This window comes from Artemia franciscana, chromosome 2 (genome assembly GCF_032884065.1).
Source record: "Artemia franciscana chromosome 2, ASM3288406v1, whole genome shotgun sequence".
NCBI classification, from domain to species: domain Eukaryota; kingdom Metazoa; phylum Arthropoda; class Branchiopoda; order Anostraca; family Artemiidae; genus Artemia; species Artemia franciscana.
The window spans coordinates 17614422-17640172 of record NC_088864.1 but is presented as its reverse complement, the minus strand read 5'-3'; the positions used below and the strand labels follow the sequence as shown (position 1 = coordinate 17640172).

Genomic DNA, 25751 nt, shown 5'->3' with positions numbered 1-25751 from the left:
ACGCACAAACATGACGTCAGTCAACAGACAAACAACTTATTTATATATATATATATATATATATATATATATATATATATATATATATATATATATATATATATATATATATATATATATATATATATATATTCTGATATCAAGTCTATGCTACCTTTTTTAAAGCCATTCTGGAGGTTTCTTACTCCCCTTCCCTTGCCTATAAAGTGTCCCCTGTCATTCTTCTTTTGGAAATCTTAATCAAGAACCAGAATTTCCGTTTTATCGTTTTTAACCGTTTCCCTTGTTTGGCTGGTACCCACCCAACGAAGTCCAAAAATAATCTTAACCAATTTTCAACACAACGGCTTGAAAGCAAAAGACTTTCAAAACAATTAAGTGCAGTCAAAACACTCCTGATTGGATCAGGAAGATCACATGACAGGATTGACACAGTGCACGTAGAGTTGAACTTCTGGTGATTCAGTCAAATCTGGCACGTTTGAAAAAATACACGGCTATTCTGAAACATGTAGATATTATAAAAAAAGAATAAAATATTCTTTTCCCTTATTTGGCTGGTAGACACCCAACGAAGTCCAAAAAATAATGTGAACCAATTTTCAATACATCGGCTTGAAAGAAAAAGACTATCAAAACAATTAAGTGCAGTCAAAAACTTCTGATTGGATCAGACAGCTCATATGACAGGATTAATACAGTGCACGTAGAGTTGAACTTCTGGCGATTGGTGTTCAGTCAAATCTGGCATGCTTGAAAAAATACAGGGTTATTCTGAAACATGTCGGAATGGTGGAAAAAATATTGAAAATAGAAAAATAAACTTTGGATTGGCTTTAAAACAGATAAAAGGTAATAAAGTAGTTAATTCTCTGATTGAATAAGTAAAAACCTTAGCAACAAAAAAACTCAAATGTAAAAGTAAGGAGCCAAGTGAGTCAGCTGCAGACTTTTTTAATAAGAGAAATCAAAGCTCAATAAAAAGGAGCAGCAAGAGGGTCGTAAACGTGAATAAAGTAGATAGTCTTTTTACATAAATCATCGCTGGAAGACCGAATCCAAGAAGGCATATCTATTATACAAAATCGAGTAATTATTTTTCTGTTTTCGTGCCATCTAGGAAGCCGGAGGAGGAATTTGCAATATCTGAAATAAGCCGCAAGTAGAGTATGGCGATTTTTCTTACGAAACAGATGAGACATGCCTGATAAAAACAAAAGCACAGGGGCGCAATAAGCATTATAAATTATGCACAAACCGTTGCGGTTGTAACGGCTTTTGTTTGGGGATATTTTTCCGTAAGTGACGCGTAGCTTTTTCACGGCTTGATTCACTAGGGATGAAAAGGTAGTGGAAAGTGTTGGACCGAAACACAGACCAAGCCAACTAACTAAAGAAGAACATGGCAGAATTGCAGTCCCAGCAACGAATGGAGCGACCACATAAGGGCTATTAAAACAAATAAACTCGCATTTAGACGCATTAACTGACAGTTCAATCTTAGATAGTTCATTGGTTAATATAGTAAAATTGGAAAGCAATCCACAGCGAGTCCGGGCAACAAGAAAAACGTCGTCTGCATATGCAATAGAAGACAAGCCAATATTACCGTAAGAAACAGAATTTTTAAGGGAACGCAGGGATGATGCAAGCACACATCTAAATATACTAGAAGACAATACGGCAGAAGTTGCAACCTATCCATTTCTAGCAGCAGTTTTCACACCATGAAGTGGCAAAAACCATGAGACTAAGTCGAAAATCTTCTGAGGAAAAAGGAATAAAACAAGAGCTAAGAGCTCATATGGCACTTGTGACGAAGTCGGAAGAGCCAAGAGCTCATATGGCATGAGCTCTAGCAAAATTATAAGAATCAATAGATTAATTTAAAAGAAAAATCGGGGGCTTAATGACGGTCGGCATTTAAAATAAGAGCTCTGAGACACAGGGTCCTTTTAAATATCAAAATTCATTAAGATCCGATCACCCACTCGCAAGTTAAAAATACCTCATTTTTCTAATTTTTCCTCCTCCCTTCTCCCTTACCCCCAGATGGTTGAATCGGGGAAATCAACCTAATCAAGTCAATTTGTGCAGGTCCCTGATACGCCAATCAATTTCCATTGTCCTAGCACGTCCAGAAGTACCGGACTCGCTAAAGCACTGGATTCCTCTAACTACCCCAAAGATAGTAGATCCAGTCCAATTTCGTCAATCACGTATCTACGACATTTGCTTATTCCACCCACCAAGTTTCATCCCGATCTCTCCACTCTAAGCGTTTTCCAAGATTTCCGGTGTCCCCCTCCAACTCTCCCCCGTTGTCACCAGGACTGGCCGGGGTTGAAAATAAGAGATCCTAGACATGAGTTCCTTCTTAATATCAAATTCAAAAATACCTCACGAACGGTCACCCGCTCTTAAGTTGAAAATACCTCAATTTTTGTAATTTTTCCGAATTAACACCCCTCCGTCTCCCCCAAAGAGAGCAAATCCATTTCAGTTATGTCAATCACGTATCTAGGACTTGTGTTTATCCTTCCCACCAAGTTTCATCCTGATCACTCCACTCTAAGCGTTTTCCAAGATTTCCGCCCCCCCCCCAAATCCCCCCAATGACACTGGATCTGGTCGGGATTTCAAACCAAAGAGGCCTAAGATCATGACACATATCAAGTTTTGAGATAAAGATCCTAGCTCAAAATTAACAAGGGGGAGTGGGTTTTAATTCCTGAAAAATTTAAGTTTTCTGTTTAATTTAGTATAACTTGCAAATGGAGTAACGGATCCGAATGAAAACTAGACCAAAGATGCCTGTGATCAGGGCTCATATCAAGTTCTGGTATCGCAAACCCTATCTCAAATAGGGCGAGGGGGAGAGCTTTTCAAGTCTTAAGAAAGTTGAGTTTTCCTTTAATTTAGTAGGGCTTATAACTTATGAATGGAGTGACAAATCTGAAGTCAGATTCGTCTGAATACCTGAATTTGCTGGAACAAATTTGACAAAATATCACTGCATTGGATCCAGCTAGAATTCCCTTGACTTGTTTATTGCAGACAACATTTAGACGGGCAAAGATTCATAGCTTCAGTAGTTTTACCAATAATATGGTCCTGAAGATGATGAAATGGTAGAAATCTGGTTCAGTTGACGAGATGATAAACCTTAAACACTAATGTCAGAAATCTAAGCCCAAATAGACTCCAGTATGCAACATTTAGCACAAAACCAGGGATTTCAGCTCACTGTCGACCTGTGAACTGTGAAATAATTTCAATTTTCTTTGTTATATAACTTTAAAACAAAAATTAAACCAAGTGTTAATCATACTATAATTTTTTTCGTCAAAAACAAACACCTTATTTCATATCCAAAAACAGGGCATGGAACTATATCTGAGTTTACTCTAAATCTAAAGGGTGATGTTTTCTTGTACGTTACCAAAGCACACACACACAAAATCTATAGCTGAGTTTGCTCTAAATCTAAAGGTGATGTTTTCTTGTACATTGCCAAAGCACACACACACAAAATTTTCGGGTCAAAGGTAAAGTATTTGAAAAACAAGTACACTAAAAGTATCTTAAGTAATAAGTACACCGTAGATTTTTTACTTAAGTACAAGTACAAGTAACGGAAAATTTTACTTAAGTAGTACTTCATGTAAGTGAAAGCACTGGTTCTAATCATCTTACGGGTTATTGTCTTCTGCTCATGATAGTACCGATCAAACAGTTCGTGGTAACGAACTGTAGTAAGGAGCGACCCGGCTCAATAGTAAACGAAACAAAAGATATATCAAAAGAATCAGATTTTTATGCTGATTTTAAATATATAAGTTTCATCAAATTTAGTCTTTGTCATCAAAAGTTAGGAGCCTGAGAAAATTTGCCTTATTTTGGAAAATAGGGGGTAACACCCCCTAAAAGTCATAGGATCTTAACGAAAATTACACCATCGCATTCAGCGTATCAGAGAACCCTATAGAAAAAATTCCAAGGTCCAATCTACAAAAATGTGGAATTTCGTATTTTTTGCCAGAAGACAAATCACGGGTGCGTGTTTATTTGTTTTTTGTTTTTTTTTTCCCAGGGGTCATCGTATCGACCAAATGGTCCTAGAGTGTTGCAAGAGGAATCATTCTAACGGAAATGAAAAGTTCTAGAGCACTATTTAAGTGACCAAAAAAATTGGAGGGCACCTAGGCCCCCTCCCACGCTCATTTTTTTCCCAAAGTCAACGGACCAAAATTTTGAGATAGCCATTTTGTTCCGCATAGTCGAAAACCATAATAACTATGTCTTTCGGGATGACTTACCCCCCACAGTCCCTGGGGGAGGGGCTGCAAGTTACAGACTTTGACCAATGTTTACATACAGTAATGGTTACTGGGAAGTGTACCGACGTTATCAGGGGGATTTTTTTGGTTTGGGTGTGGGGTTCAGGGGAGGGAGCTATATGGGAGGATCTTTCCTTGGAGGAGTATTTCATGGGGGAAGAGAAATTCAATGAAAAGGGCGCAGGACTTTCTAGCATTACTATAAAAAAAACAATGAAAATATAAACATGAAAAAGTTTTTTCAATTGAAAGTAAGGAGAAGCATTAAAACTTAAAACGAACAGAGATTATTATGCATATGAAGGGTTCTAAAAATACTTTAGCATAAAGAGCGAGGTATTTAGGAGGAGATAAAGACTTCGCTCTTTATGCTAAAATTTTTTTAAATAATTTCAACTATTTATTCTACGTTCTTTCTGATTCAGGGGTCATTCTTAAAGAATTGGGATAAAACGTAACGTAAGTTACGTAAGTTATGTACGTTTGTTACGTAAGTTAATTCTTAAGTTACGTTTTTTTTACTAATAAAAACGTTCGTTAAAAATTAAAAGATCTAGTTGCCTTTTTGAGTAACCGAAAAATTGGAGGGCAACTAGACCTCCTTCCCCACCCCTTATTTCTCAAAATCATCTGATCAAAACTAAGAGAAACCCATTTAGCCAAAAAAAGAATTAATATGCAAATTTCATTTTAGTAATTTATGTACGGAGAGCCAAAATCAGACATGCATTAATTCAAAAACTTTCAGAAATTAAATAAAAAAAACAAGTTTTTTTTAATGAAAGTAAGGAGCGACATTAAAACTTAAAACGAACAGAAATTACTCCGTATAAGAAAGGGGCTTTTCCTCCTCGACACCCCGCTCCTTGCGCTAAAGTTTGATTCTTTCTCGCAACTCTACTTTTTAAAACAATAAAAAACTTTAGCGTAAGGAGCGGGGTGGCGAGGAGGAAAAGCCCCTTTCATATACGGAGTAATTTCTGTTCGTTTTAAGTTTTAATGTCGCTCCTTACTTTCATTAAAAAAAACTTGATTTTTTTTTTATTTAATTTTGTTCTAAAAGCAATATCCTTATAGAGTAAGGAAAAAGAGCTAGACATTTTCTAAGATTCCTAAGCAATTAGAGGAAATAGAGCAAAATCATTGCAAACATTTTGTAGCATCTTCAAGAAGCTATGGCCTGATATTAAAAGCGGCATCTTCCACCAATGAATACTTGAGTACTTTTTAAATATAAATTTTCAATTTAACATGGGATTTTCGACTTCAATCAGTTCACTTAATCACGGCCTTAAGCCATTCATAAAATTAAAAATCTTTATTTCGATCTGAATGTTTCTATTTCTCATAATATCAGAAAAAAACGTTATAACCGAGATTACCGAAAAAAATGAATCAAACAGTTCGTGGTAACGAACTGTAGTAAGGAGCGACCCGGCTCAATAGTAAACGAAACTCTAAAAAACGGAATTTCGATGCTAAAAGAAATATCAAAAGAATCAGATTTTTATGCTGATTTTAAATATATAAGTTTCATCAAATTTAGTCTTTGTCATCAAAAGTTACGAGCCTGAGAAAATTTGCCTTATTTTAGAAAATAGGGGGTAACACCCCCTAAAAGTCATAGGATCTTAACGAAAATCGCACCATCGGATTCAGCGTATCAGAGAACCCTATAAAAAAAATTTCAAGGTCCAATCTACAAAAATGTGGAATTTCGTATTTTTTGCCAGAAGACAAATCACGGGTGCGTGTTTATTTTTATTTTTTTTTTTTCCCAGGGGTTATCGTATCGACCAAGTGGTCCTAGAATGTCGCAAGAGGGCTCATTCTAACGGAAGTGAAAAGTTATAGTGCCCTTTTTAAGTGACCAAAAATTGGAGGGCACCTAGGCCCCCTCCCACGCTCATTTTTTACCAAAGTCAACGGATCAAAATTTTGGTATAGCCATTTTGTTCCGCATAGTCTAAAACCATAATAACTATATCTTTGGGGATGACTCACCCCCCACAGTCCCTGGGAGAGATCTGCAAGTTACAAACTTTGGCCAATGTTTACATACAGTAATAGTTACTGGGAAGTGTACCGACGTTATCAGGGGGATTTTTTTGGTTTGGGTGTGGGGTTCAAGGGAGGGGGCTATATCGGAGGATCTTTTCTTGGAGGAATATTTCATGGGGGAAGAGAAATTCAATCAAAAGGGCGCAGGACTTTCTAGCATTTTACTAATAAAAACGTTCGTTAAAAATTAGAAGATCTAGTTGCCTTTTTAAGTAACTGAAAAATTGGAGGACAACTAGGCCTCCTTCCCCACCCCTTATTTCTCAAAATCGTCTGATCAAAACTAAGAGAAAGCCAGTTAGCCAAAAAAAGAATTAATATGCAAATTTCATTTTAATAATTTATGTACGGAGAGCCAAAATCAGACATGCATTAATTCAAAAACTTTCAGAAATTAAATAAAAAAAACAAGTTTTTTGAAATGAAAGTAAGGAGCGACATTACAACTTAAAACGAACAGAAATTACTCCTTATATGAAAGGCGTTTTTCCTCCTCGACGCCCCGCTCCTTGCGCTAAAGTTTGATTCTTTCTCGCAACTCTACTTTTTAAAACAATAAGAAACTTTCAAACAGTTCGTGGTAACGAACTGTAGTAAGGAGCGACCCGGCTCAATAGAAACCAAAACTCTAAAAAAGGGAATTTTGATACCAATAGCTACATCAAAAGAATCGCATTTTAATGCTGATTTTAAATATATAAGTTTTATCAAGTTTAGTCTTACGCACCAAAAGTTACGAGCCTGAGAAAATTTGTGTTATTTTAGAAAATAGGGGGAAACACCCCCTAAAAGTAATAGAATCTTAACGACCCAGTTGTCCGACCAGTTATCAACCCAGTTGTCCTAGAACGTTGCGAGAGGGTTCATTCTAATGGAAATGAAAAGTTCTAGTGCCCTTTTTAAGTAACCGAAAAAATTGGAGGGCACCTAGGCCCCCTCCCACGCTAATTGTTTTCCCAAAGTCAACGGATCAAAATTCTGAGATAGCCATTTTATTCAACGTATTTGAAAAACCTTATAACTATGTCTTTGGAAACGACTTACTCCTCCACAGTTCCCGTGGGAGGGGCTACAATTTACAAACTTTGACCAGTGCTTACATATAGTAATGGTTATTGGGAAGTGTACAGGTGTTTTCAGGAGGATTTTTTGGTTGGGGGGAGGGGTTGAGAAGAGGGGGATATACTGGGGGAACTTTCTTTCGAGGAATTTGTCATGGGGGAAGAAAATTTCCATGAAGGGAGCGCAGAATGTACTAGCATTATTTAAAAAAAAAAACAATGAAAAAATAAATATGAAAAAGTTTATTTCAGCTGGAAGTAAGGAGCAGCATTAAAACTTAAAACGAACAGAATTTATTACCCATATGAGGGGCTCACCTCCTCCTAATACCTCGCTCTTTACGCTAAAGTGTTTTTAGCAATGTCAACTATTTATTCTACGGCTTTTGTGATTCATGGGTCATTCTTAATGAATTGGGACAAAATTTAAGATTTAGTGTAAAGAGAGAGGTACTGACGAGGGGGCGAACCCTCTCATATGTGTAATAAAAACATGAGAATAAAACATTCTTTTCGTAAGCTAGTTTATGAGTTACGTATATCTTTTACTAATAAAAAGATTCGTAAAATTAAAAGTTCTAGTTGCCTTTTTAATTGACCAAAAATTGGAGGGCAACTAGGCTTCCTCCCTCGCTCTTTTTTTCTCAAAATCATTCGATCAAAATTATGAGAAAGCCATTTAGCCAAAAAAAAAAAAAAAAATGCAAATTTCGTTTTAATTATTTCTCTGCAGAGAGCCAAAATCAAAACATGCATTGATTCAAAAACGTTCAGAAATTAAATAAAAAAAACAATTTTTTTCAACTGAAAGTAAGGAGCGACATTAAAACTTAAAACGAACAGAAATTACTTCGTATATGAAAGGGGCTGCTTCCTCATCAACGCCCCGCTCTTTACGCTAAAGTTTGACTCTTTCTCTCAACTCTTCTTTTTAAAACAGTAAAAAACTTTAGCGTAAAGAGCGGGGCGTTGATGAGGAAGCAGCCCCTTTCATATACGAAGTAATTTCTGTTCGTTTTAAGTTTTAATGTCGCTCCTTACTTTCAGTTGAAAAAACTTGTTTTTTTTTATTTAATTTAATTCAAAGAAGATTCCTGCAGTATATTGATATTCTGCAGTATTGAACAAGCTCTAAAAGGGATTACACCTGTTTGAACCTTTGAATTGTTTGAACTTGATTCCTTAGCCATTAATTAATTCAGTGACTACAGATATTGTGCAATCTGATACTTGAATTTACCACACAATCAGATTTTTGGCGTTTTGAATTGAGAAAATTAGATACGATAGCCAAGTGTGGTGTGTAGAGAAAATCGGATATAATTTGCCTGTGCGTTAATTACGCTGTTTAGTGTAGAGAAGGATTAGCAGTTGGGCCGACCTCGCACAGTTTGGACTGATTGTTCACTTGGATACATTAGTAAGGCTCGGCCCTCACGAAAAGATAAGTTTCTTACACTTTATAATCTTTCATTTACTAGGCATGGATCTTGCGAACAATAAAATCGGTGATTTATTCCTAGCCAAATTTGCGGTCTATCTCCTCTGGCCAATTCGAATCCTAGAGGTAATGACGACGAATACTGGAGACTGCAAATTTGCTGTTTTTGCTACGGCAAAAAAACACGTTTTTTGCTACGGCAAAGAAAGGGGCTGTTCCCTCTTCAACGCCCTGCTCTTTGCGCTAAAGTTTGACTCTTTCTCTCAACTCTAATTTTTAAAACAGTAAAAACTTTAGCGTAAAGAGCAGGGCGTTGAAGAGGGGACAGCCCCTTTCATATACGGGGTAATTTCTGTTCGTTTTAAGTTTGAATGTTGCTCCTTACTTTCAGTTAAAAAACTTGTTTTTTATTTAATTCTGTACAGAGGTAGGGAGAGCCCAAGGTCTAAGCCCACTCAGGCTTGGCGCAAAAGATCTTCCATACTATGAGACCATTTTAACAAAACTACGTAAAATGTACGATAATCCACATTAATTTATAAAAAATGTACCCTATTGAAGTGTCAGATATTGGACGCAAGGACGTTGAAAGTGTCTTAAGAAAATATAATTAATACATTTTTGTATTCAATGGTGGAAGTAACAAAAATGTTTTTGATTTATCACATTTCTTAACAAAAACTTTATGGGTTTCTACTAGTAGTGATAGAACCCTAGAAACGCCTCTAGAATACAGTCTGTTTTATCAAATGGAATAAAGAAACAATTTCAAGTGCGAACACCATTAAAAATATAACGTGAGATCCACGTGAACTTTAGGACACCTGAATATTCAAGCATTGTTTTTTAAGCGCACGTTAATACATCTGGATTATGATTTATTTTAAAAAAGGAAACATAAGTTGGTTTTATTGAAATGAAACGTCTTCTGGCATATTTCTCTTTTACAAAATTTATCATACGTGCAAAATGAGCTAGAATAAATTAGCAAGATCTTTATTTCCGATTTGCTATTCTAAGGTATTCAAACAATATTCTGCGTATTCAAACAATAAAAAAGAATGAAAAAATAGAAAAAAACGCATGCAATTTTGTCAATAAGACAATTCAAAGAAAAACAAACAATTCTTTTTTTTTACTACTCGTGATAGAAGTCCACATATTTTTGAATACACATGCAAAAACATGGTAGCCCCTCTTCCATCTCGCCACCACAAAAAATATATTGATGTATAAATGCCAGACCTTAGTACTTAGGCTCTCATGTGGTGCCAGAAGCACTCAGGGCAGCCACGAAGAGCCACCAGCCATCCCATATATGCGCAAACGGCCAAGCAGCTTCTGATTGGGTTGGATCGTCGTGTAATGTTGGACAGGTCCCGTTGATGGGTGTGTCGCAGGATGTTCTTTGGTTGACCGCTCCTGCGGGTTCCCTGAGTTTGCCATTCCAAGATCTATCTCGGGATCCTATCGTCCTTCATAAGGATCACGTGCCCAAGGTATCGCCACCTTCGTTGCCGAATGAAGACAGTAACTATGGTCTGGCCTGATATAGATTGGAATATATGGTTTCTGACGTGATTTCTCCAAATACTGAAGCTCAACCAAAAAAAGACACATGCCTATTAGAAAAACCTATTTCCTAAAAATAATTTTGTTTACGACTTTCTTAACCGAAGAAATAGCACCAAGAATTGAACCAATTTTTACTTGGCGAGCATGACCGGAGAAAAACGACAAAAATCTGTTATTGTTGGTAGGTTTTCTGTAAATCTTAAAATCCAGACTATTTTCATTATTTAAAAGAAGGATATCCAGAAAAGGAAGTTTATTATCCTCTTCTAATTCTATTGTAAATTTTAAATCCCCTCCCCAAAAAATTAAGTTGTTATAAAAAACTTTTTAATTCCTCCACCCCATAACTCCATACTGAAATTATGTCATCCATATATCTCCCCCAAAATTTATGTTTTAAAAAACATGAATCTAACGCTATTGTTTCAATATTTTCTACAAAACAATTTGCTAATAAAGGACTTAAAGGGGCCCCCATGGGTAAACCATTTACTTGTTCAAAAAACCCCCTCTGAATTGAAAAAAAATAAGAGAAAAAGTTGCACAACCTAATTAAATTCATAATTACACCGACTTCCAAAACTGTTTCACCACCAATTAAGTCCACAATTACTTGTGGAAGCTCTTATGTGGGACGTAAGAATCATATCCTTATTATATCTTATCCTTATCATATCGTTTAATCATATCCTTAACTGACCGCATTTTTAGAATGTGTTCTCCAAAATTCATTGAGGAGGAATTACTGTTGTTAAAAGAGATTTTAATAAGTAACCATTATCCGGGTTGGTTAATTGACCAGACTTTTTCGAAAAGAAGGAAAACATTTCTAGTATGTTCTGACGATATTCTGGAAGCAACAGAAAAGAAAGATATTTTTTGTTCTCTACCATATGTTCCAGGTTTGAGTGAAAAACTTAAAAGAATTTTACAAAATAATGGCTTAAAGGTAGCTTTAAGAGGTAGTAATACTTTGGCAAGTTTTTTAAATTCTGGAAAGGATCGGACTTCCGTAGAGAAACAAAGTGGGGTTTATAAAATCCCATGTACTTGTGGAAGCTCTTATGTGGGACGCACTAACCAGAATTTAAAAACGAGATTGCTACAACATCATAATCCTATTTCATCGTCTTTAAAGCAAAATACCAAACCTGAAGATTTCAGTCGGCCCTCTCGGAGCATATCTTTAATTTTGCAAATCATTTTATTTTGTTTGAAAATGTTTCTTTGATTTTTAGGGACCAAGGTTTAAAGCAAACTTTCAGGGAAACAATCGAAATTCAAAAAATTCTATTCAAGAATAATTCCGTAAACAGAGATACGGGTGAATTTGGATTGAACTCAATTTATGATAATTTACTGAGGTCAAATAAAGTAAATATCACCTCACCTAAGAGCTATGACCTCTGTCCACTAATATGTCAGATAATTCTAATGAACCGGAACCGAAAAGGTCAAAGAGATTTGCCTCGGCTTTTGCATTGAAAAAAATAAGAGCAATAAACTATATATAATTAGTTTATTAGGTATAAATTTTGTTTATTTTTATTCATGTCTTTTAGTTTTACTGCTGATGATGAACACTGTATATATGTTCGAAATATCCAGTTAAATAATTTTATATCTGTTCACTGTAAATAAAAAGGTATCATCCCTATTTTGAACTGCTTTATTTTTCTCAATTCAACTTTATAAAACAGTAAATAACTTTAGCGTAAAGAGCGGGGCGTTGAGGAGGGAACAGCCCCTTTTATACACTGAGTAATTTCTGTTCGTTTTAAGTTTTAAAGTCGCTCCTTACTTTCAGTTAAAAAAAACTTGTTTTTTTATTTAATTTCTGAATGTTTTTGAATTAATGGATGTTTGATTTTGACTCTCCGCAAATGAATAATTAAACGAAATTTGCGTATTTTTTTTTTAAAAAATTAATTGGTGACATGTCCCCCCTCGAAAGTGGAGTCTAAAAAAAGTCAAAATTTTTTCTGATCGGCTTAAACGAACTTTCTTAAATTTTTGGATGAAGAGAGAGAGAAGAGAGAGAGAGAGAGAGAGAGAGAGAGAGAGAGAGAGAGTGAGAGAGAGAAGAGAGAGAAGTTTATTATTAAATACAAGACAATACAAAATACAATTCAAAATTGAATAACAATACAATACACTTATTACAATATACTTATTCCCCCTCGAAAGGCTCCATGGCCAGGTATACAAGGGATCCCATTGTACCATTTTGAGCTTGACACAATTATTCATTTTTTGCGAGTTTTGTTTTGTGTTTTCTAATTAAATAATTTTTTTCGCTGTTAAAGTTTGACGTTTTCTCTCCTTCGTGGAAGGACCAAAACCTGAAGCCATCTTCAACTAAATATAAAATAAAATCTCGGTGTTATTTCTTCGGTCAAGGGAGTCGTAAGCGAAATTATATATATATATATATATATATATATATATATATATATATATATATATATATATATATATATATATATATATATATATATATATATATATATATATATATATATATATATATATAGAGCCTTTTAGATTATAAAACTCGTATTGAAATTTCAACACAACCCCGATTTCCGCCGCAATTGTCTTTGTTGGTGAAAAGTAGCAGGATTGGAGGTCTAGTTGCCCTCAAATCCCTTCTAAGATTCTAAAAAGAGATCATTTCGAAAATTATATGATAACTGGCTGTAAAAAAAAAAAAAAAAAAAAAAAAAAAAAAAAAAAAAAAAAAAAAAAAACCTATGCGTCAAAAATGTGAAATTTTGTGACTTTAAAATTCTTTTTCAATTTTTTTTCTATCTAAAGTTTGATGGTGAAACTTCCAGGCTACTTTTTGGGATACTTTCCCCTTTTAAACAGTTCGTGGTAACGAACTGTAGTAAGGAGCGACCCGGCTCAATAGTAACCGAAACTCTAAAAAATTGAATTTTGATATCAATAGCTACATCAAAAGAATCGCATTTTAATGTTGATTTTAAATATATAAGTTTCATCAAGTTTAGTCTTACCCATCAAAAGTTACGAACCTGAGAAAATTTGCCTTAATTAAGAAAATAGGGGGAAACACCCCCTATAAGTCGTAGAATCTTAACGAAAATGACACCATCAGATTCAGCGTATCAGAGAACCATACTGTAGAAGCAAAAATTTCAAGCTCTTATCTACAAAAATGTGGAATTTTGTATTTTTTGCCAGAAGACAAATCACGGGTGCGTGTTTATTCGTTTTTTTTTCTTTTTTCTTTTTCCCAGGGGTCATCGTATCGACCAAGTGGTCCTAGAATGCCACAAAAGGGCTCATTCTAACGGAAATGAAAAGTTCTAGTGCCCTTTTTAAGTGACCAAAAAAATTGGAGGGCATCTAGGCCCCCTCCCACGCTCATTTTTTTCCCAAAGTCAACGGATCAAAATTTTGAGATGGTCATTTTGTTCAACATAGTCGAAAACCATAATAACTATGTATTTGGGGATGATTTACTCCCCCACAATCCCTGGGGGAGGGGCTGCAAGTTACAAACTTTGACCAGTGTTTACATATAGCAATGGTTATTGGGAAGTGTACAGACGTTTTCAGGGGGATTTTATTTTGTTTGGGGGATGGGGCTGAGGGGAGGGGGCTATGTTGGAAGATCTTTCCTTGGAGGAATCTGTCATGGGAGAAGAAAAATTCAAGGAAAAGGGCGCATGATTTTCTAGCATTACTATAAGAAAACAATGAAAAATAAACATGAAAACGTTTTTTCAATTGAAAGTAAAGAGTAGCATTGAAACTTAAAACGAACAGAGATTATTACGCATATGAGGGGTTCTAAAAATACTTTAGCATAAAGAGCGAGGTATTTAGGAGGAGATAAATACCTCGCTCTTTATGCTAAAGTATTTTTAGTAATTTCAACTATTTATTCTACGGCCTTTCTGATTCAGGGGTCATTCTTAAAGAATTGGGACAAAACTTAAGATTTAGTGTAAAGAGCGAGGTATTAAAGAGGATACAAACCCCCTCGTATGCATAATAAAAATATAAGATTATGAAAGTTTGTTACGTAAGTTGCTAATTTATAAGTTACGTATATTTTTTACTAATAAAAACGTTCATTAAAAATTAAAAGTTCTAGTTGCCTTTTTAAGCAACCGAAAAATTGGAGGGCAACTAGGCCTCCTTCTCCACCCCTTATTTCTCAAAATCGTCTGATCAGAACTAAGAGAAAGCCATTTAGCCAAAAAAAGAATTAATATACCAATTTCATTTTAATAATTTATGTGCGGAGAGCCAAAACCAAACATGCATTAATTCAAAAACGTTCAGAAATTAAATAAAAAAACTAATTTTTTAGCTGAAAGTAAGGAGCGACATTAAAACTTAAAACGAACAGAAATTACTCCGTATATAAAATGGGTTGTCCCCTCCGCAATCCCTCGCTCTTTACGCTAAAGTTTGACTCTTTGCCAAAATTCTACTTTTTAAAACAATTAAAAGCTTTTCAGGTTTCAAAGTTTCATTGCTTCTTCTATCTTGGAGAGTGACTTATAAGCAAAAGCTGTAAAGCATTTTCTTCTTGAGGGAGGGGGGGCTGCGTACTTGTATTAATTTACTTCAAAAACATTTGTTTGAAGGCAAACTTTTGTTCAAATGTTTAAGCAACGACTATAAATAGTAATCCATCCCCTGATACAGATTATCAGGCATGAATAAAGCACCCAAGGGGCTATCAATTGGTGATAGAAATAGACATATTTTTTTTTGCTGTCAAACACAGTGGGTAAAAATACTACGTTTCTTGATGCTCAAGTAGTGTTGCCTTACTTTTTATGTGATGCACTTTTTAACTACCAGCATAGGTCGGGTTAGGTTTTGTGTTTTGGACAAACTAGTAAAGGATTAGCTTGTGTTCATTGTGCATTTTAAAAGCAACACCATTGATTGAGTTTGAGGCATTAGGTTAGACCTCCCTCCCCAAAATGTTTGTACGACTCATAAAAATGTGAAAAAAATGAATATTCACAAATTTTCGATGCGCTTTTGAAGTTTTCTTTGTAACCCCCACCCCCCAAGAAAAAATCTGGATACGACCCTGGGAACATGCCACTATTTTTTCTTTTAAGAAAATTATTCTGGATACATACCATTTGATTTTTTTTTAAATAGCTGATTTTTTAAAGAAAATAAATTCTGGAGACATATCATTTGATAGTTGTGAGGGATCGAAAACTACAGTATTTAATCGATGGCGAAGAAATAATACCAAAGTGTTGCTCTCACACCTTGTTGGCGAAGATAAATAAAATTTACTACAGCTCGTCACATTTCCCAAGCAACATAAATCTTATTCCTGCTCTGTTTTCTACACTGCTGCATCCAACCTGTTGTTTTTCGTTTGATCTAAACTACATTTAGTACTTAGAGCGATTATTTGGGGGGGGGGAGGCCAAGATTTAAAACTGGGCTTAAAAAAATATCAGTTTTCTTGGCACCTTTCTTCTCCAGGGACGCCACTTTACACAAAACAAAATTAGAAGAGACTTGACACATGCTTAGGCATGATACATATATATATATATATATATATATATATATATATATATATATATATATATATATATATATATATATATATATATATATATATATGTGACAAGATGAACAATTTGAAGAATTAGTATACCCATCCCCCCTGTGGATGTACGTACTTGGATTTACTAAGAAATAAATTTGAAGCAATAGGTGGAGTTTCTCTGCAATGGATAAAAAGATCTGATAACTAAATCCTGTGCTTGCAACTCAATTCGCAAAACCATAGCCTGTTCATGGTACGAAAAAACAAAATTATGTAGAATAAGAGTTGTTTTCAAAGATATTGATTAAAATATAACTTAAGCAATTACTTTGCTATGTATTAGCTAATATAAGGAAATGATTAGCTGAATTTGGGTTGGATATCATCATGTTTAATATTTGATGGTCTCAGATGATGATTTTTATTTTGACATCAAATATTTGATGGTTATCAGTATATACGTTTGTTAATTGAAAAACTTTTTGAAAGTTGTTCTTTAAATTCTTAGAAATCTTTGAGTCTTGATCTACTTAATAATTCCCTATTCTATTAAAGGCCAAAATAAACTTTTCGTTATTTTCTATATAATTATATTTGAAAACAAAACAGTTGCTATAAAAATCAAACTCAGCGTTGAAATACCATGCTTATATCATGGCTATCAGTATATCCTATATTTTTCAGCAATTATAAAAGTAATTACAATCAGCTTAACTGCTGGTAGGATAGCCAACTGCAGCGAAATGAAAATTTGCCAGTTCCTGGAAGAAAAACAGCTATTAAATGCAAAATAGGTATCACTCTTGAAGAATTCAAGATAAACATTTAGAATTAGGAGAAGCAGAAATTGCTAATGGTCAGTTCAGATGCATAAAATTTTGACGACATCCCTTAAGGATTTTGTCCTTAAGGGATAAGAGTTTTTCTTAAAGGACTAAAGCCCTTCTGTTTGAACATTTTCAAGTTGGAAGCAAAATCATTACAAGTTATAAGCCAAACCTCAAAACTTTTTTGAAGCCGAGGTTTTCGTCAGGAATGAATAGCTTGGAATCATCTTGATTTCATATGAACTTAAAAAAAACAAAACAAGTTTTTTTCAACTAAAGTAAGGAGCGACAGTAAAACTTAAAGCGAACAGAAATTATTCCGTATATGGAAGGGGTTGCTCCCTCTTCAATGATTCGCTCTTTGCGCTAAAGTTCGACTCTTTCTCACGACTCTGCTTGTTAAAAAATAAAGCTTAAATTCTTTACAAAAAGCCTCTTTACACTAAAGCTTAAATTCTGTACCAAATGTTTAAGAATGATCCCTGAATCACAAAAGACGTTGAAGAAATAGTTGAAACAACAAAAAATACTTTGGCGTAAAAAGCAAGGTAGTGTGGAGGAGACGAACCCCCTTTTATACGTAATCTTGTATGTTCATCTAAGTTTTAATACTGCTCATTGCTTTCAGTTGAAAAAAATTATTTGTTTCCTCATTTTTTTATAAAATAAAAAAAAAAATTATTTTTTCTTTTTTTTTCAAACCCCCCCCTCTTCATCGAAATTCTCTTCCCTCATGAAAAATCCCTCCACGGAAAGATCCTCCTACGTAGCCCCAACCCCCCAAGTCGAATTCCCGCAGGACCTGACGTGTGATTTTGCATTTTGAAGAACGATTATCAAGTCCTAAATATAACTAATTAATCTCTTCCAATAATAAAGTAACTTCCTTTTAAAGTAAAAAAATAGCGTATAAACGAGCTATTGGGGAGAGGCAGCCCCCTTAAATACGTGTTATTTACTGTTCGTATTAAGTTTTGATGTTACTCCTTAATTAAAGTTAAGAAAAAACTATATTTTTATGAAACAACCAATTGTTTTTTAAAAAATGTTGTTAAATCCGTCTCCCACTCCTAGGAAAATTTTATTTTTCCACAGGATATTTCTCTACTGAAAGATTCTATCACGTAACTGAAGTGCGTAGTATTTGCAAAAATAATTGTGCAAGGCATAGTAACAGAACGCGATATAGGTAGAAATTTGTTATATGTACTAGTAATGCATAAATTTAACAATTCTCAATTGAATGAATGAACGAAAGAAAATATCTTCGCCCTCAGCCATATCTTTAATAGGTAAAGATAGAAACGAGCTATTGGGGAGAGGCAGCCCCCTTAAATACGTGTTATTTACTGTTCGTATTAAGTTTTGATGTTACTCCTTAACTAAAGTTAAGAAAAAACTATATTTTTATGAAACAACCAATTGCTTCGCATTGGTTGTTTCATAAAAATATAGTTTTTTCTTAACTTTAGTTAAGGAGTAACATCAAAACTTAATACGAACAGTAAATAACACGTATTTAAGGGGGCTGCCTCTCCCCAATAGCTCGTTTATACGATATTTTTTTACTTTAAAAGGAAGTTACGTAAGGAAGTTCGTAAGAAAGATATGGCTTCGGGGAAAAATGGCTACCTTTAATTCAATGGTAATGCATTGAGTAATGTAATTCAACTTAAAACGACCAGAAATTACTTCGTATATGAAAGAGGCTGCTTCCTCATCAACGCCCCGCTCTTTACGCTAAAGTTTTTTATTGTTTTAAAAAGAAGAATTGAGAGAAAGAGTCAAACTTTAGCGTAAAGAGCGAGGCGTTGATGAGGAAGCAGCCTCTTTCATATACGAAGTAATTTCTGGTCGTTTTAAGTTTTAATGTCGCTCCTTACTTTCAGTTAAAAAAACTTGTTTTTTTTATTTAATACAGAAAAGTAAACATGTGTTATTGCAGATTCGACTTTTTGATTGTGTTTGGTGTAATACGTAAATACCTACTGAGCTTTTCATAGTAACTAAAAATTTGAAATTTTCTTTATAATGTTACAGTTGTACATTCTTTAACTTGCCGAACCGCCCCTCCCTCCCGTTCTAAAAAAAGATAAATTTGTCTGTTATCAAAACTAAAAACCTAAATATTAAAATAAAATGAATGTAGTTTATGCACTGTTGTAGCATTGTTCATATTTCCCGTTGATTTAAGGTACCAAAGTAGATGTTAATACTTCGTTGGCTTATCCTTGGCTTCAAATCTTACGATTACCCGTACAATTTTAGAATCTATCTTTCAATTATATATGTATATAGTTATATAATTATGTATAATTAAAAATTATATAATACATATGTAGATCATTTTATATATTGTCAATGAGTTTTGACACCCGTTAATTATGTTTTATGTTATTGTTTGTTCCGTATACAAATGGGGCTGTCCCCTCCTCGATCCCTCGCTCTTTATGTTAAAGTTAAACTCTTTCTCACAACTCTAATTTTTAAAACAATAAAAAACTTTAGTGTAAAGAGTGGGGTGTCGAGGACGTAACAGCCCCTTTCATATACGGAATAATTTCTACCCGTTTTGTATTAATGTACTTCAAGTAATAAAAATAAAATAAAAATTATATTTAATTTCTGAGCGTTTTTGAATTATTGCATATTATTTTTTTTGGCTAAATGGTTTTCTCATAGATTTGATCAGACAATTTTGAAAAGAAAAGGATGGAGGAGGAGGCCTAGTTGTCCTCCATTGTTGGTAACATAAAAATATAACTATTTTTTTACGAACGTTTTAGTTAATGTTTTAGTTAGTAATAAACATATATACCTTACGAATTAACTTACGTAACGAAATTATATATTTGTGTAATTTGATTACCTACATGATGGGATTCGCCCCTTTTTTCCATACCTTGCTCTTTACACTATAGTTTGAATTTTGTTCCAAATATTTAAGAATGACCCCTGAATCACAAAGGCCGTAGAATAAATAGTTGAAATTAAAAAAAAAATACTTAAGCGTAAATAGCAAGGTAGTGTGGTGGAGACGAACCCCCTTATATACGTCATGTATTATGTTCATGTACCGATTTAATGTTGTTCATTACTTCAAGTTTAAAAAATATTTGTTTTTATTTGTTTATAATAATGCTAGGAAATCCTGGGCCCCCTTCTTGGAAATTCTCCTCCCCCATAAACTTTTCCTCCATGGAAAGAACCTCCCTCGTAACCCTTTGTCTCCCACCCTCTCCCAACCCAACGCAAAGAAGTCCCCCTGAAAATGTCTGTACACTTCATAATAACCATTATTATATGTAAACAATGGTCAGTTTGTAACTTGTAACCCCTTCCCCGGGGACTCTGGGGGATTACGTCGTCCCCAAATATACAGGTATTAGGTTTGTGACTAATTTGAACAGAATGGCTATCTAAAAATTTCGACAAGAGTGACTTTGGTTAAAAATTGTGTGTGAAAGGGGGCCTAGGTGCCCGATAAATTTTTTGGTCACTTAAGGAGTAAAAAACAAACAAACAAATATACACATCTCCGTAATCTGTCTTTTGGCAAATTAGATAAACAAGTTTTTTTAACTGAAAGTAAGGAGCGACATTAAAACTTAAAACGAACAGAAATTACTTCGTATATGAAAGGGGCTTCTTCGTCATCAACGCCCCGCTCTTTACGCTAAAGTTTGATTCTTTCTCTCAACTCTTCTTTTTAAAACAGTAAAAACTTTAGCGTAAAGAGTGGGGCGTTGATGAGGAAGCAGGAAGGAAGCTTAGTTGCCCTCCGATTTTCGGCTAATTAAAAAGGCAACTAGAACTTTTAATTTTTTACGAATCTTTTTATTAGTAAAAGATATACGTAACTTATAAATTAGCTTACGTAAAAAACTTTTGTATTCTCATGTTTTATTACATATATGAGGGGGTTCGCCCCCTCGTCAGTACCTCGCTCTTTACACTGAAGCTTAAATTTTGTCCCAATTCATTAAGAATGACCCCTAAATCACAAAAGCCGTAGAATAAATAGTTGAAATTACTAAAAAATACTTTAGCGTAAAGAGCAAGGTATTAGGAGGAGGTGAGCCCCTAATATGGGTAATAGTTTCTGTTCGTTTTAAGTTTTAATGCTGCTCCTTACTTACAGCTGAAAAAACCTTTTTCATATTTATTTTTTCATTGTTTTTTTTTAAGTAATGCTAGTAAATCCTGCGCTCCTTTCATGGAAATTTTCTTCTCCCATGACAAATTCCTCGATGGAAAGTTCCCCCAGCATATCCTCCTCTTCTCAACCCCTCCCCTCAACCAAAAAATCCTCCTGAAAACGCCTGTACACTTCCCAATAACCATTGCTATATGTAAGCACTGGTCAAAGTTTGTAACCTGTAGCCCCTCCCACGGGGACTGTGGGGGAGTAAGTCGTCCCCAAAGACATAGTTATAAGGTTTTTCGACTATGCTGAATAAAATGGCTATCTCCGAATTTTGATCCGTTGACTTTAGGAAAATAATTAGCGAGGGAGGGGGCCTAGGTGCCCTTCAATTTTCTTGGTCACTTAAAAAGGGCACTAGAACTTTTCATTGCCGTTAGAATGAGCCCTCTCGCGACATTCTAGGACAACTGGGTCGATACGATCATCCCTGGGGAAAAAAAAAACAACAGAAAAACAAATAAACACGCATCCGTGATCTGCCTTCTGGCCAAAAATACAAAATTCCATATTTTTGTAGATAGGAGCTTGAAACTTCTACAACAGGGTTTTCTGATACGCTGAATCTGATGGTGTCATTCTAGTTAAGATTCTATGACTTTTAGGGGGTGTTTCCCCCTATTTTCTAAAATGACGGAAAATTTCTCAGGCTCGTAACTTTTGATGGGTAAGACTAAACTTGATGAAACTTATATAATTAAAATCAGCATTAAAATGCGATTATTTTGATGTAGTTATTGGTATCAAAATTCCATTTTTTAGAGTTTTGGTTACTATTGAGCCGGGTCAATCCTTACTAAAGTTCGTTACCACGAACTGTTTGAAACATATACAAAATTCCACAGTTTTGTAAATAGGAGCTTGAAACTTCTACAGTAGGGTTATCTGGTACGCTGAATATGATGGTGTGATTTCTATGACTCGTTAAGATTCTATGACTTTTAGAGGGTGTTTCCCCTATTTTCTAAAAGGTGGCACATTTTCTCAGGTTCGTAACTTTTGATATGTAATACTAAAAATAATGAAACTTATATACTTAATATCAGCATTAAAATGCAATACTTTCGATGTATTGGTATCAAAATTCCGTTTTTAAAGTTTCGGTTACTATTGAGGTGGGTCGCTCCTTACTACAGTTTGATATTACGAACTACTTGACAAACTAAACAATTTTAATAATGTGAGTAAAATAAGATACCCACGCTTTCCAACACTTATAGAAAGTATCTCACGATTATAAGAAAGAATATCGCAATGTAATAGAGAGTCATTTTATAAGTGTAGAATGTGTATTAACAAAAATAATTACATGGCTGCCCTCCCCAGCCCCCAAGTCAAATTCCTGCAGGTCCTGAAGCACGATTTTGCTTTTTGAAGAACGATCACCATGTCCTAAAACTAAGTAATTAACCTATTCCAATAATAAAGTGATCTCCTTTAAAATGAAAAAAATAGCGTAAGAGCGAGCTATTGATAGCTAATCGTTTTTTAGATAACGCTGTGCTATCTTCCCCTCCGACGATAGTTTCATTTTCCCACAGGAAATTTCTCTATCGAAAGATTTTCTCACGTAACTGAAGTGCGCAGTATTTGCAGAATTAATTTTGAAAGGCATAGTAACAGAACGCGAAAGAGGTAGAAACTTGTAATATGTAAGCGTAAAGCACAAATTGAACAATTCTCAATTGAATGAATGAATGAAAGAAAAGATCTTCACCCTCAGCCATATACAACTCATTTTAAGAATAGACGTTGATAGTTATAGATAGTGCTTTTCGGGGAAAAATTAAAAGAAAAATGGCTACCGTAAATTCAATGATAATGTATTTTCGATTTATTTGGCGGCTGATACGCATTACACCAAACACATTCAAGAAGTGAATAAAGGTAAATCACAAAGAAATATAATAAAATATGATGGAAATATAAATAGTAGTAAGAAAATAATGGAAACTACAACAAAAAACTAAACCAAAATACTAACTTTATACATTAACTATTTAATACAAATACACCTACCTCATAGTTCATGTCTCTGAGACAAGTGAACTAAGTGAACTGTACCGAATATAGAAAGATAAACGTGTTTTTCACAGATTCGAATTCTGGATTGCTTTTGGTCTCATACGTAAATTAAAAAAAAGTTTTTTTAAATGAAAGTAAGGAACGACATTAAAACTTAAAACGAACAGAAATTACTCCGTATATGAAAGGGGCTGCTTCCTCATCAACGCCCCATCCTTTACGTTAAAGATTGACTCTTTCTCTTAGCTCTGCTTTTTAAAACAGTAAAAAACTTTAGCGTAAAGAGCGAGGCGTTGAACAAGAAACTGCCGTTTCTTGTTCCTCGATCAGCTTTGCCTTCCTTGATTTAACCTTATAGGTTTGAGACAGAAGCATACTATAGTAATAAAACACGTTTTTGTGTCTGAACAGATTTTATCAAAAACTTAAAAAATTTTGCAATAATATTTTGTAAAAATACTATCCGTCTGAACTTTGTTTAAGATATATAACTCAATTTTTCAACTGAAAAACAGCTAGCGTCATCTAGCTTTACTCGACACAATTATAAAGTTAAATTTAAAACCTAAATGGAAGTATCAATTGTATGTATTAGAATTTTTTTTTACTTTTGATTTACATCAAACAGTTCGTGGTAACGAACTGTAGTGAGCGACCCAGTTCAATAGTAACCAAAACTCTAAAAAAATTAATTTTGATATCAATAGCTACATCAAAAGAATCTCATTTTAATGCTGATTTTAAATACATAAGCTTCATCAAGTTTAGTCTTACCCATCAAAAGTTACGAGCCTGAGAAAATTTGCCTTATTTAAGAAAATAGGGGGAAACACCCCCTAAAAGTCGTAGAATCTTAAAGAAAATGACACCATCAGATTCAGCGTATCAGAGAACCCTACTGTAGAAGTTTCAAGCTCCTATCTACAAAAATGTGGAATTTTGTATTTTTTGCCGGAAGACAAATCACGGGTGCGTGTTTATTTGTTTGTTTGTTTTTTTGTTTGTTTTTTTCTTTTCCCCAGGGGTCATCGTATCGACCAGGTGGTCCTAGAATGTCGCAAGAGGGCTCATTATAACGCAAATGAAAAGTTCTAGTGCCCTTTTTAAGTGACCAAAAAATTGGAGGGCATCTAGGCCCCCTCCCACGCTCATTTTTTCCCAAAGTCAACGAATCAAAATTTTGAGATAGCCACTTTGTTCATCATAGTCGAAAATCATAATAACTATGTCTTTGGGTATGACTTACTCCCCCACAATCCCTGGGGGAGGGGCTGCAAAATACAAACTTTGACCAGTGTTTACATATAGTAATGGTTATTGTGAAGTTTACAGACGTTTTCAGGGGGATTTTATTTTGTTTGGGGGTGGGGACGAGGGGAGGGGGCTATGTTGGAGGATCTTTCCTTGGAGGAATCTGTCATGGGGGAAGAAAAATTCAATGAAAAGGGCGCAGGATTTTCTAGCATTACTATAAGAAAACAATGAAAAATAAACATGAAAACGTTTTTTCAAATGAAAGGAAGGAGTAGCATTGAAACTTAAAACGAACAGAGATTATTACGCATATGAGGGGTTCTAAAAATACTTTAGCATCAAGAGCGAGGTACTTAGGAGGAGATAAATACCTCGCTCTTTATGCTAAAGTATTTTTAGTAATCTCAACTATTCATGATATATGATTCAGGGGTCATTCTTAAAGAATTGGGACAAAACTTACAATTTAGTGTAAAGAGCGAGGTATTAACGAGGGTACAAACCCCCTCGTATACATAATAAAAATATAAGATTATGAAAGTTTGTTACGTAAGTTAATGCTTAAGTTACGTATATTTTTTACTAATAAAAACATTCGTTAAAAATTAAAAGTTCTAGTTGCAATTTTAAGTAACCGAAAAATTGGAGGGCAACTAAACCTCCTTCTCCACCCCTTATTTCTCAAAATTGTCTGATCGAAACTAAGAGAAAGCCATTTAGCCAAAAAAAGAATTAATAGACAAATTTCATTTTAATAATTTATGTGCGGAGAGCCAAAACCAAACATGCATTAATTCAAAAACGTTCAGAAATTAAATAAAAAAAACTAATTTTTTTAGCTGAAAGTAAGGAGCGACATTAAAACTTAAAACGAACAGAAATTACTTCGTATATGAAATGGGTTGTTCCCTCCGCAATCCCTCGCTCTTTACGCTAAAGCTTTTAATTGTTTTAAAAAGTAGAATTGTGGTAAAGAGTCAAACTTTAGCGTAAAGAGCGAGGGATTGCGGAGGGGACAACCCATTTCTTATACGGAGTAATTTCTGTTCGTTTTAAGTTTTAATGTCGCTCCTTACTTTCAGCTAAAAAAATTAGTTTTTTTTAATTTTATTTGGCTAAAGACTGAAAAGCCAGTTTTGCCAAACTACATAATAAGTTGAAATGTATACAATAGATAGATGAAGCTGGGTTTATTTTTTTAATTTTTTATACTTCACTTCTACTGCGTCAAAGACAAAAGCGTAATTTTTGCTTAAAGGGCATTCATAAATCAACAAATATAATTTGAAAATCAATAAAAATAATAAAAGAAAAATAATCTGTATTATTTCATAAATATCTTCTATGAAATCTAGAAATCTCTAGAAATTCTAGAAAGCTTCTATGTCTTAGGAATT

At 34.3% G+C, this 25751-nt stretch overlaps 1 protein-coding gene across 1 annotated transcript in view; it reads right to left on the bottom strand.

Moving 5' to 3' along the window:
* Positions 1 to 16703: 16703 nt before the first annotated feature.
* LOC136038017 (glucosamine-6-phosphate isomerase-like) overlaps positions 16704 to 25751 on the bottom strand; it is a 30341-nt gene continuing 21293 nt past the window's right edge. Inside the window, exon 6 of the mRNA XM_065720953.1 lies at positions 16704 to 16805. Within this exon, the coding sequence (XP_065577025.1) occupies positions 16755 to 16805 (51 nt within the window). The 3' untranslated portion in view covers positions 16704 to 16754. The remainder of the gene's footprint in view (positions 16806 to 25751) is intronic.